The sequence below is a fragment of the Ornithodoros turicata genome, chromosome 9, assembly GCF_037126465.1.
Source record: "Ornithodoros turicata isolate Travis chromosome 9, ASM3712646v1, whole genome shotgun sequence".
Lineage (NCBI taxonomy): Eukaryota > Metazoa > Arthropoda > Arachnida > Ixodida > Argasidae > Ornithodoros > Ornithodoros turicata.
Genome location: NC_088209.1, coordinates 4,611,699 through 4,625,778, shown reverse-complemented (window position 1 = coordinate 4,625,778; position 14,080 = coordinate 4,611,699). Strand labels below are relative to the sequence as shown.

The 14,080-nt window shown below is 45.2% G+C and overlaps 1 protein-coding gene across 1 annotated transcript in view; it reads left to right on the top strand.

Moving 5' to 3' along the window:
* LOC135369158 (uncharacterized) overlaps positions 1-13,373 on the top strand; it is a 50,219-nt gene extending 36,846 nt beyond the window's left edge. The window contains exons 3-4 of the mRNA XM_064602815.1: positions 5,632-5,740; positions 13,282-13,373. Of these exons, the coding sequence (XP_064458885.1) occupies positions 5,632-5,740; positions 13,282-13,373 (201 nt within the window). The remainder of the gene's footprint in view (positions 1-5,631; positions 5,741-13,281) is intronic.
* The last annotated feature ends 707 nt before the right edge of the window (positions 13,374-14,080 follow it).

Here is a 14,080-nt window from a genome sequence, read left to right as displayed (position 1 = left end):
TATCTGCGTTTTCCTGTACCATCTAAGCAGTCCTGTACCGTCTGGCGAGTCCGCCATGCTCTTTGCGCCACAGGTCTGCACATACGGTATCACATAGGGGTATTGGGAGACGGTACCTATTTGGATGAATTTCGTCTTCTACTTTTTAAAGCGGTATTAATTCGTTTTCAGTCTACGGTAACAGAGCTGAAACCGAATCTGTCACAGACGACAACTACGGATGAAAGTGGGTGGTGGGACCTTCAGAGCGGAAGCTCAGGGAGGACGACGCCCCTTTTTCCCTCCTTCCGACGCCCCTAATGTGTACTGTCCAACAAGTAGAAGAACCAGCATAATCATTTGCGTACCGGTAACGCTCTGTGTTCTGTACAAAATATTCTGCTATCCTTTGACAACGTCTGAAGACAAGCTGACGGGAGTGTTGGTAGAAGGGGAGAAAATCCTGCGCACCGGAAGGAAAATGTGAAGGGAAATGCTTCGTGACGAGAACCGCCTACGGTTCGAACAGATACTGTTCTTGTTCTCTGCGTCGTCCTCATCATTTGCATGGCATTCAAAGGTATAGGGATGACGTGTAAAAGGCGCAATGGCATGAGGCGTGTAGAAACGTTTCTCCGGGGAGGGGGGGGGGGGGGGGGATATGTCCCAGTGTCGTGCCGCAGCGTTTGGAGAGCGGCAGCTTGCGGTGAATAATAGAAACGCGACGTTCCCCTCGAAGCCGGAGGCGAATAGATATTAGCAGGGTTGGTCACTGAAAATATTATTGTTTCCGGTTCCGGTAACTGAAAAACTCGGCTTTTCGTTTCCGTTTCTGTTTCCGTTTCTGGACGATTTTCGGCAGGGGCTTCTGCTTCCGTTTCCTTTTAAGAATTTCGTTTCCGTTTCCGTTTCCGAGGTCATTTCGTTACTGGTTTCTGTTTCTCATCCGGAACTCGTACTGTCTGGTTTTGGCTTTTTCATGTCAGATATTCTAGTTACATAATGGATGCAAAAGGACTGCCACACTAAACACAAACACTAAAGACTTTAGTGCAAAGTCCGTCACGAATCTTATACACCGCAAGTAAAAACAACAACTTTATTTCAGGTATACACCGCAAGTAGATGCCTCTCTAGGTTGCGGAAGTACAAGTTTCAAAAGTCTCAAAAGTTTCGAAAGTACAAGTTTCAAAAGTCTCCGCTCGTGCGCAGAAATAACAAGTCATCCAAAACTTTCGCGTCCATCTTGCTGCGCAGTGGGCTCAACAGGAAAGAAAGCCCCGAAAATAAACGAATGAATGAATGAATGAATGATGACTGGAAGAATAGTGCGGATATATATAATTTTCATATTAACGCTAAAGCACTGAGGGAAACGTCCTGCGAATTTGGTTTCCGTTAACTTCACCACTTTTGAATTTCGTTTCCGTTTCGGTTTCTGGTAGCGGAAACTAAAACAATTTTGTTTCCGTTTCCCTTTTCGTTTCCTGTTGAATTTCGGCAATTACCGTTTCTCGTTTCCGTTTGAGGTAGCCAACCCTGGATATTAGGCGTTGGGCGACAGAAGATGCGGCCACGACGCGCGCAAGTGGCCAATCAGGGGTTAGCCTCGGGTTAGGTCCATCCGGTCGAGGCAGTTTTTGAGCCCCCATAGATGGCCGCACGCCGAACTACACAAACTGCTCGAGCGGATCGCGTTCGGCAGAAGAACAGAAGGTTGTAGCCAATGGTAAAAACGCGATTCTTGCGTCAGCGTCCTACACATGCAATACACAAAGAGAAGTGTGCAGCAGCTTGATGAAGATGTTAACCGGAATGCTGCGTTCGCTCCGTATATTTGGGTACCTTCAGAATAGGGGTACCGGTATTCACAACAAATGGCTTCGTGAGTGCGCATTGCTGGAGTATGTTGTTCGATATAACATGGCATCACTCAAACGCACCTGTGTCGAGGGGCTGATCTACAGGGGGGGCCCGGATGTCCTGACCCTATCCTCAACTTCTGTCCTCACATATTGTTTAATTACCCTTAGATCGGGTGTCTAGCATGCTGTCCATGGTTGGACCCCCTCCCCAGAAAAATCCTGGATCCGCCCCTGCCTGTGTCTGAGATACTTTCACTTATAATAAAAGTGTTTATCAAGCTACGTGGACTTTCTTTTCTCGAGAGAGTACGGAAACGTTCGCATGGGACGCCGTCCATCCGCCGTTGTAGAGACTGTTGTAGAGAGCACATATTAAGCATTGTAACACATACCTATAGTGTACTTGCACTTAATGTGATCCCGTTCTGCAACCTGTGCAAGCTAACGTGTTTTTTTTAAGGAGTAGCAAGCCGGCACTTGCCTGGCTGACATCTCCGTTTTGTGTGAATAAACATATACCCCCCCCCCCCCCCTCGGAAACACTTGCGGTGCATACGCTGTCAAAGAAAAGTCGCCGATACATTTGGATGGCAGACTATGGCAATATCTTGTACTCCTGTCCCAAAAGGCACGACGTTTTGCTTATCTGCTCTGAACGATAAAATTACAAAGTCCTTCCGTGTCGTACGTTCCCTTTGTGCTCAAACGCGGGCTTTTTCCTGCAGCATGGAGCTTCTTCAGCAGCTAGCAAGCATTTGCGCTATTTTATTTGAAATGTGCTATCAATATGCTCGCACTATAGTTTAGCAACGAATTGTATGACGGAAACAAGCCTCGTAGCCCGTATCAGGCAGTATGTCATGCATACGTGTATATGATTCGCCAATATGAGCTAAAACAATAAAAAACAACAACAACAACAAGAAAGCAACAGAATAACACGAATTATATTCCTAAATATTAGGAATATTTTAGGAATAATAGCGCTTAGCTTATTAGAATTGGTGAAATTGAAGAAGATCGTCACATCTGTCTGTCAGATTAACATGTAACTAAAAGGAATAACACGAAAAAATTCTGCTACGCCGTTATCCCGCTTTTTTTCTTCTCTGTCTTGCATGTCGTCCATATTATGAAGCATAGAGGTAACGGAGAAACACTCCGCCGCTACCCGTATTTGTAGTGGAAACACTCTTTCTTTTACCAATTCAAAATGCAGCGGGATCGCTACACTCCGCTACTAAAAACAAAAAAAAGCGGCGCAAACTAGAGTAGTGCTGTGAATAAGAGTCAAAATGCACGCTATCTGGTGATACATGATGAAATTTGACTGAACCACGAGACAAGGAAGGAGTGCTGCCATGCAGGGTTTCGGAGTTGCCACTCCTGAGCTGGAATGGTTCCGGAATCATTCCTTCTTTATAGAGCTCGGAATGGAATTGGTATGGAATGGCAACAAGGAAATTATTACTAGAGTGAGAATGGAATCATTCCGCTTCTTCTCCGGAATGGAATGGACTGGGTAACCCTATGAAAATCTTGGGTTTAACGCTGCGTAATTCTGCATCTTGAACCCACGGTCACCCATCGCATTTGCTCAGCGTCACGAGCCCGGCTGCCGTGCCGAGCTTGGCTGTCGTCAGCGGATCCCGGTCAATTGCTTGCTAAAAAACTACTGATGTCGGACAATTGCTCACCACATAATCGCTGAAGCCGGACAGTTGCTCACCGCCTCTTTCACTGCACTTATATATGATTTTATTTCGCGTTTTTATGCGATGTGATTTTATTTCTCGTTTATGGCGGTCATATACTTGACTTTTTTATGTTAGCTGAACTCGGGTGTACCTCGAAATAAAGTGACCAAAATCCCCGTTGCAAAATAAACTGTAAATAAATGTTAGCTGACTATAAAATGCAAAGTCGCGCGCGGGAAACTGCCAACAGCGAACTTAGAATGCAGACACTGAACTTGGATCAACCTAATAATAACCTAACCAGCGTGCTGTCCCTCGTGTCCATCCTGCTAAACCTAACGGGCGCTAAAATGTAGCCTTCGTTCGCTAAAACGACTTGGACAGACATCGAAAATTCGTGAATTTGAGTAGTTAAACAGTGATGTGTTTCTAAATCAGGCATGGGCGTACTGAGAGGGGAACAACGTCACTTGTGAAAACTGTGTACTCTTTATATTCATAGGTCATGATTTCTCTGAGGTGTCACAATAATCTGAACCTGCGAACACCCGCCCAGTCCGCAGCGTCCGTCTCCAGGAAAGGAGGTGAGGTGGTTTCACGCTTTGCGCCTCCCCCCCCCCCCTTGAAAAAGAAATCCTATAGGAACGCCCCATGGACGCAGGTAGTCCTGACAAAGACGCTTCAGGCGTGCCTGGAAGTGGACGACCTCTCGCCTCACCCTCATCACTGGTGGATTATTTCCTAGATATATTTGAAGCAACTTAGAGAGACACTTGAGCGATAAAGGGAAAATACACAGCCAGTCTGGTAGCAGTGATGGGAACACAATAAGTCCAGGGAATGAAGCACTTTTTGGAATAAAACTTTAGTATTCACAACCTTTCGTGCAGAACCTGCACTTCATCAGGTGAAGACACAACCTGATGAGGACACACCATATGCAGTGCAGGTTCTGCACGAAAGCTTGTGAACATTAAAGTTTTATTCCAAAGAGTGCTTCGTTCCCTCAACTTAGAAAGCTAAAAGAGAAGTTCAGGTGACATACAAAAGGCAAGCACCATCAACGCGAAATAAAATCACAATATAAGTGTCGTGATAGAGGCGTTGAGTAATTATCCGGCTTCAACGGTTCTGTGGTGAGGAGTTTATCCGCGCCCCGTCGTCAGCTACCGAAGCGACGCAACTTCATAACGTTCGATTGGGGAGTAATGCGAAGGAACTTCCTTGCACCCGGCACACACGGAGGAGGCCGGGTGCAACAGAGGGGTCTGAAGACAACTATAGAGAAGCAATGCTCGCATGGTGACAGCGTGGCTGGCATTAACAGACTTCTTGTGTTTCATTCATATTGCCCTTGTTCCTTTCGGGAATTGAAGGACTACAACAACAACTTTATTTTGAGATGACGAATGGGGTATTTCACCGCTAGGAGCGATACACTACCCCAGTGGAAAGGGAACTACCAAGCCATTCGAGGAATGGGCATTGACAACACCTCTCCGCTCCGAGGAATTGAAAGGAATGGAGTTAGCACATATCTCCAGTCCTCGGAATTGAATTGGAATGGAGTGAGTCACCTAATTCCGCAATCCTGCTGGCATATGTATAACATTGGTCACACGACCGTATTTGTGATCCGTTTGCTCCAAAATAGAAGCGGTACGCAATCGACTCCGTAGATTCCAATGGGTCCGTTTTGGCTCAGTTCAAAACATGATGGAGAAAAACGGGCTCGTGAAACCGGTTTATATCACGCTTCTCACACTTCCTCCCTTACGAGCCAGGCCCACTGATGTCATTTCACACTGATGGCCTGTTATCAGCTAACATGTATTTGCGAGTTCTTGTACACTTATCAGCTGGGTCGTAGGACGCGACCAAAGCTGTCCGTCTACCGCTGACACGTGGAACCAATAGAAGAAGTGCATAGCCGCTTCAATTATTTCCGAATAATGAGAACCCCAGCGGGGAATAGAAATAACTGTAGGAGGGGCGTTGAAGCCGGATTGATATTGAACGAGAGTTTGAGTTAGGTTTTGATGCACGTGAGAAGCCATAAAACCGCTAACCATGCACATTGTCAATTTCAGATGCTGAAAAATGCGTTGCGCATTCCAGGGAGCCTCCTGGTGTTCCGCTTAGGCCTGTGCGTTCCTTCTGTCTGTGCAAGAGAAGACATCGAAAAAATGGTCAAGTACAGTAAGTGAAACAACACGTACTAGAACGCTAACGACTGGATGTAATAGTTTTAACATGTTGCCGTCTTCATAATTTGCGATGGAATTATGGACGCTGATGTGCGCGCGCACGCTTGAACACTGGTGGGAACATTAAGTGGAACTTCAACCAGATTTCCGTTTATACGTCAAGAAAAGAAGGCAGTGTTAGCAAACCGTTGGTAACCGTTGTTCGTTGGTAACGTTACCGTGCGTATCGGAACCAACCGCAGTCGCGGCTCGCAATCTTATCCACTGATTGATTACCATCTGGAATAACCCTTTGTTGCTTTGCCCTTGGCCCAAAACAAGATCGCCACCACGAGAGAGACAGCAGCACTTTTCATCTCACGCTATAACGGACAAATTGCATGTTCAGCTTTTGTCCTGTGAAAAAAAAAAGAAGAAGAGGAACAGGAAGGAAGTGTCGCGGAACTTCACGGACGCTTATACACTCTAACAACTGAACTTCACCGCATAGCACGCTCTGCGCCAACCATTGCCACGAATGACAGGGTTATCGCTTCTGTTTCGAGTATCAAGGGAGCCGTACGCCTTTTTGTGTCAGTTATCATGTATCCAAAATGACACAAAAAGGCGTACGCCTCGCTCTTTCTTCGAATCAGAAGAGATAGCCCTATCATTCGTGGGAATGGTTGGCGCAGAGCGTGCTGTGAGATGAAATTCCGTTTTTAGAATGTAGACGACCTGAGCCCCTAGGTTACCGATTACATTTCGCCGCCCCACAAAACTAGTTTGTACACTGTTAAAACAGAACTTCACCATATAGCACGCTCCTAGCCAACCATCATTCCGAATGATATCATTCTGTGTATTGATTCGTTGAAAATGGGAGGAGGTGCCTATCTGGGATACATTATGCTTGTCCCAGATAGGCGACTCCCCCCCTGTTTTGAACAAATCAGGACACAGAATGATATCATTCGGAATCATGGTTGGCTATGAGCGTGCTGTGTGGTGAAGTTCTGTTTTAACAGTGTAGGCATATATCAGCCTTATCAGGCGACGCGTTCTTCTCGCTACTTGCCCACCAAGAACCGGGTGTTTTATTTATTTATTTACAATGAGAAACTACAGATTCAAGAAGAAAATGAATGATAGGAAAGAGAGAGGAAATGGTAAACCCATCGCCCATCTCCCGTCTCACGCAACGTATCTCAGGGGAAACGGAGGGAAAAAGTAATGGAAAAGGAAGAATAAAAAACTCCACTGTCCAGCAGGGCCACAGCCGATGGTATACATATGCAAAAAAAAGGCAGCGCTCATTGTCCTCCTTCACGTATTATGATCAGTGATTGTTTTTTTTACGGATTTTTAAATAAAAAATAAAAATAAAACCTCCTATAAATTCTCATACATGACAATTAAACTTATAAAACTCTTGACATTTCGAATCCTCTCATACATTTCTAGCTGCGACTTCTTGTCCTGCTTGATTCTTGTGTGAATGCTTCTCCATTTCTTCCGCAGTATTCCATTCACCCCCCCCCCCATACTTCAAGTCGTTTTCCCCGATGATTCCGGATCCACCATCCAACTTATTGCTTTAGCCAAAAATAAATCTCTTTCAAGTACCAGCTCAATTCTAAAGTCTTCCATGAACCAGACCGGACTTCTCTATTTCCTTATTTATTTTAATGCTCCTTGCCGTATTTAGTAACATCATGGATAGGCCTACCTTCCTCGCCATCTGTTTTTTTTTTTTCAATTCTGATACCCCACCCCCCCACCCCCCATCAGAATATACAGCATCTGACAACCTGATAACGAAAGGAAGGTTAGGTAGCAAGCGAGCTGGTGGTGACGATCCATGACTTGAAAAGCCGAGACGAGGTAGGGACAAAAACAGACAAACACAAACACCGTCTCAAACTTAGCTGAGTTTGAGACCGTGGTTGTGTTTGTCTGTTGTCTGTTTTTGTCCCTACCTCGTCTCGGCTTTTCAAGTCATGTATTGACAACCTGCCCCACTTTTACCCATCAGTGTTCAGTATACCGGGTGTTTCACGGAAGTCCCCCAGCTGAATAATTCGCGAACAGGTGGCGCCATCGAAGAAATTTCTTTTTGGTAGAGATCTTTGGGACATCGGCCATGGACTGAGTAATGAGCGGCTCAGTTGCATACGCTCACTAATTAAATAAACATGCAAACTTTTAAATTTTACTTCGCACGCTTACGGAATTTCTGTTTTACACACCGGGACCTTCAGCGAAAAATATTCCAAGAAAAAAAGAAAAAAAAAACGCGTCGACACTAAGTGATATTTCCGAGTAATTAATTGGTTTCGGTTTGCATTTTTTTTTTTTTTTTGCGCGGAGCAGTGCACCAATGCGCTCTTTGGTTCAGCCATCCGGCTGTCAATTTCGTGTTCACCCGCGTGGTTCACGCACGGGGGCGACGGAAAATTAGGAACAGCCGCAAGAGGCGCTTTGGTATTCCTTCTTAAAGCGACTGGTAAACAGCATTGCCGGTTCTGTCGTTCCGTAGGTTAGATAGCGTGCTCTTATCATGGATGATGATGAATGGGGCGAGAGCTCTGTGAACTAGTGGGGTACGCTCTTAAAAATGAACTTCACCACATAGCACGCTCCTAGCCAACCATCATCCCGAATGACTACGTTCTCGCCCGATTTGTTGAAGACGGGAGGCGGAACCTTCGTTTGTGTGTGTGTGTGTCCTTATGCACGGCATAATCGGTACAAAAAAGACGTACTCCTCCCATTTTCATCAAATCAAGGGAGAGAAGGTTGTCAATCGGGATGATGGTTGGCTAGGATCGTGCTACGCGGTGAAGTTCATTTTTAAGAGTGTACAGAAGGAGAAGGAACACCAAAGCGTCTCCGGCTGTCTTGCGGCGGTCCCTTACCTTCCGTCACCCCCGTGTGTCAACCAGGCGGATGAAGACGAAATTGACAGCCGGATAGCTGATCCAAAGAGCGCATTGGTGCACTGCTCCGCGCGAGAAATATGTAAACCGCAACCAATTATTTACTAGGAAAAATCACTAAGTGTCGACGCGTTTTTTTTTTTCTAGGAATATTTTTCGCTGAAGGTCCCGATGTGTAAAACAGAGGTTTCGTAAGTGTGCGAAATAAAATTTATAAGTTAGGATGTTTATTTAATTGGTGAGCATATGCAATTGAGCCGCTCACTACTCGGTTCATGGCCGATGTCCCAAGGATCTTTAGCAAAAAGACATTTCTTTGCTGGCGCCAGCTGTTCACGAATTATTCAGCCGAGGGATCTGCGTGAAACACCCGGTATACAGGGTGTTTCACCTAAAGTGATAAAAAATTCTAACTGGCGATGTACTCGCCGGGGGATTGTGGGACTTTCGGCAATTACATTCAGGAAACTTTAGCCACCATTGAGGAAGGCTTTGGACAATTTTTAATTGCGGGAAATTTATTTTTGTCAGTTAAACTTTCAAAATTGCCAAGCGAACCTCTATTTTTTTAGAGAATATGTAAAAATTTTACAGAAATACCTGGAAAATGATTAGTAAAAATTGCGGTTTGTTTTGCCTTCGTTATGATAAGACGCTTGTTTTGTTTTCTTTGTGATAAAACGGTTGTCGCCAGCATCACGGGCAAAGCGGAGGAAAGAAAGGTAAAACAAGAGTCGAGAACACTTCCTCCTCACCCCGCATACATATTCCATGCGCTCTTCTTTGCGACAATCAAGCAGGCGGGGCTAAAGCGGAAATTTTACTTTTTTTTTTTTTACTATTGCTGTTGCGACACTGTGCATGGTCTTTGTTGGGTCTGTGGTTATCCGTGCAGGACTTAATATTTCTCTAAAAAAAGTGAGGGCGCTTGGCAATTTTCAAAGTTAAATTGAAAAAATAAACTTTCCGCAATTAAAAATTGTTCAAAGCCTTCCTTAATGGTGTCAGAAGTTGTCAGAAGGTAATTGCCGAAAGTCCCACAATTCCAGTTCGAATTTTTTGGTCACGTTAGGTGAAAGACCCTGTATACTAGCTAGAGTGACGGCGGGCATATACCTCACTGTGAAGCCAGGAGCAGGTATCTTTCTTTGCCCTAGAATTCAAGATGAATGATCGAATGAGTCACCAAGGTATGCGCGTTATACCGCCTACTCACCCGCGGAGCGGTGATTCAGGGGTTCCCGGCAACCAGCCGAATGGCTCGGGCTCTTCGGCGGGAGGCCAACATGCGTTGTTCCTCACCATATTCCTGTGCACTTACAAATGAAAGGTGATTCCTGGGGTTGTCTTTGTGCTTCCTGTGGGTTCTATGTGCGTCCATACGCAACACACGATTCAACAATGCTTGTAATCCGGATGCGCGGCTCTATGTGCTGCCTCTGGTAAGATGGCGTCGTGTTGGCTTCACTTAGAGGACGCCCCTTTCAGTCCATAGACGACCTATAGGCGTCTATAGGCGACCCTCTGTTTATAAACATATGACGTCACGGGAAGACCGGTCGGAGGTTATATTTCGTTGTGGCGGTGGAGAAGCGGGAAAAACGCGTCGGCTGATAAAGTTGACAGTGCCCACCGGCATGCTTTGTGTGGCGGTATTACGTAATCAATTGCGTAAGGGCACGGTCGTCCATAGCATGTCGGTTGTTGCGAACGGGCACGAAGAATTCAATGAGGTACTTTACGCGCTAAGTTTGAATGATATTCGTCTTATAACACGTGGACATTTTAAAGATATTCGCCTTGATGGCACCTTCTGTACACCATAACTTATTCGCCCATGAAATGCTTGTTCTAATTCAATTGTTTACGTACAGCAACGATATTCGTTTGGATAAAATCACTTTATGCTGCACAAAGGAAGATAACTTCACGACTTTTAGCTTTTGGGACCTTCAGTGGACACCTTTTTGAGAAAAATCTGCCATCGAAGCTGGTCATTTGTCGCAGTAATTAATTGGTTTCGGTTTACATATTTGTGTCGTGGCTGATCGCGGGGAAGCGAAAAAGGACGCTCTTCCACTCCCTTATCCATCAATGGATTATGTCCTTTTGCGCTTCGCCGCGACAAATATATGTAAAGCGAAAGCAATTAATTACTGACTTACAGTTGTTTCTCTTGTGAGACGGACCTGCGTCCATCGCCATCGTCGTGTGCTTCTTCTTCCCACGCTCTCCCTGGATGATGCGCCTGCTCCATTCGCTCCGTGCAGAATAAATAGTTTCTTACACAGAAACACAAACCGTTCTCCTGCTCACACTCTGAAAGGTGACCACTGAGGGACCCAAAAGAGGGAATTCCCATCTTAATGGCGAAAGATGATGAGGTGCTTCAGGAGTTATGTTTTCTCACGAAACTCATTTCAGTTTTTTTCTTAGATAATGAGCGCCTACTACTCATTCACACGGTGCGTAGACCGTAGGTGGTATCGGAGAGCTACTCATAAAAAAAAAACTTATTTGATTGGCGCACCCGCTAGCGAGTTATTTATCCGCGGGATTTAGCAGAAACACCCCGTATATATTGAATGCACCTCGTTTTAAAACATGTTAACACTGGTTCTACATCAAAGTCAACGAATAGGTAATACATTTTGATTGCATTTTGATCTCCTACGTCAAATAGTTTGACCTATATACTTGACTTTGGCAAGTAGGCTGCATCCAGTCCCGCAGAGTTCAATTCCAATTTCAATGCAAATAAAACGGTTTGTTCGTAACATAGAATTGTTCCACTAGGGTTGGAATTGTTAGTCGAGATAATCTGTAATCACCTCGGAAGCTTTAACCTATACGTATAGCCTGAACTTACTTGTAGCTCCCGGAAATTGGTAAGCACTGTGCAGAAGGGACGTATATACAGGGTGTTTCAGTTAAATCCCCGGGCTAAATAATTCGCGAACCGGTGCACCAATCGAATAACTTTCTTTTTTACAAGTATCTGTCCAATACCGCCTACAAGATGCGCACTGCGTGAATGAGCGGAAGGCGCTCATTATTTAAATAAAAATGAAAATGAGTTTCGTAAAAAAGCGTAACTTCTAAAGCAGGGCGCTGTCGGTATTAAAATGGGTACTACCCCTTTTGGGACCTTCAGTGGACACCTTTCAGAGAAAAATCTGCCACCGAAGCGGGTCATTTGTTGCAGTAATTAATTGGTTTCGGTTTACGTATTTTTGTCGCGGCTGGTCGCGGCGAAGCGCAAAACGACGTAATTCATTGGTGTAATTCATTGGTGTAAGGACGTAATTCATTGATGGATAAGGGAGTGAAAGAGCGTCTTTTTGCGCTTCGCCGCGACCAGCCGCGACAAAAATACGTAAACCGAAACCAATTAATTACTGCAACAAATGACCCGCTTCGGTGGCAGATTTTTCTTTGAAAGGTGTCCACTGAAGGTCCCAAAAGGGGTAGTACCCATTTTAATACCGACAGCGCCCTGCTTTAGAAGTTACGCTTTTTTACGAAACTCATTTGCATTTTTATTTAAATAATGAGCGCCTCCCGCTCATTCACGCGGTGCGCATCTTGTAGGCGGTATTGGACAGATACTTGTAAAAAAGAAAGTTATTCGATTGGTGCACCGGTTCGCGAATTATTTAGCCCGGGGATTTAACTGAAACACCCTGTATATGTAGCCTGCATGGCTACTCAAGCCTCGGCTCCCGCCAATAAAATCAGACGCGATTCGATTCCCATTCCGAAAAACCTCCGAAAATATACGGCGGTGAAATTTACTCAGATTGATCCGAAAAACTCCGCTTCAGTGGGGTTCCATGAGCCGAGAACTCGGCATGGAGTCTCGGCATCTTTTTAACCTGGGCATGGAAAGCATTTTGACGTTTTATGTCGGGAGGTTCTCACAGTGCGGGTTACTTGACCTCGCGACGTGGAACGGTGGCTTTCTTGACCCAGATCCAGTACGCATCCAGTCTTTCAGTACTAAGCAATGCGCGATGCATCCGTATAATGCTGGTCGGCTCCATACCTGCATACAGGCAATTGGAACTTCCATTGTCCCTAAAAAATATCCCACAACACGCGGCACTGAATGTGCATTTCTGATGCAGTTTTTTATCATCTGTCCAAACATCATACAGGCATCAAAGTTGTGGTCCGTCTTCCGCGAGGGACGTTAAATGTGGCGTGCTGTGCGTAGAACTTTCAGCGCACGTTAAAGTACCCTCTGGTGGGCAAAATAAAACCACAGACGCGACCACTCTGGCGCTGCTCATGATAGCAGTTGTCTCGTGACGTAAAGTCCCGAATTATGTGGAAAAAAGTGTGGAAGAAAGTTGTGGAAAACTCCCTGAGCTGTACTCGTACTTCAAGAATGGCGTTCGACGGCGAGTCTCATAAGTAACGACACTCTCAATCGGAATAACATTAGCCAATAATGTCACAAATCGTGCTCGTGTGCTATGGTGTATAAATCTGGACTGCGGGATATGGTCAATGTGAGGAAAATACCAGTACGCTCTCCTCACAGTGTTACATGGTGTGGAAAGCCTGACTTGTTTGTTGTTGCTACTTATCTATATTCGTTTGAACGTTTTAGCGGTCGGTCACCTGGATATGAAGGCTGAAGTCACAGAGTGCCAAATCAAGGAAGACAAGCCATTGACCAAAATACAGATCGTGGTGATGTAAGTCACGTTCAACTACGCGGTGCAATTAAGTTTCGTGGCTTCGTATTTCCTTCATGTATGTGACGTCAACTTGCTTTCTTCTAGTGGCAGCGTACGAAGGTATATATTGGAATAAGTTATACAGTGCATGCATAATCAGTGTATAACAATGTGCATGTAGGAAGTTTCCTCGACTTCACCACATAACACTCGCAAGGCTAATCCGTTGCACGGAACAATGCGGCATTACCACTTCTGGTACGAGGGAAAAGCGGGGCATACGCTTTGTTTGGGACGCTTAAGCGGCAAGTACACTCCTAGAAATGAACTTCACCACATAGCACGCTCCTATCCAACCATAATCTCGAATGATATCGTTATCTGCCCTAATTTGTTGAAAACCGGAGGCGTACGCCTTTTTTGTGACAATTATGAACAGCATAAGTGTCACAAAAAAGGCGTACGCCTCCGGTTCTCAACAAATCAGGGCACATAACGATATCATTCGAGATGATGGTTGGATAGGAGCGTGCTATGTGGTGAAGTTCATTTTTAAGAGTGTACAAGGGGTAACGTACACAGATGAGTTTCACAGCATAGCACGCTCCTAGCCCACGGATGACAACGTTCTCGCCCCTGATTCGTTGAAAACGTTAGGCGGAGCCTATTTTATGCCTATAGCTATTATGGACGTGCATAATAGCTACAAATAGGCTCCGCATCCCGTTT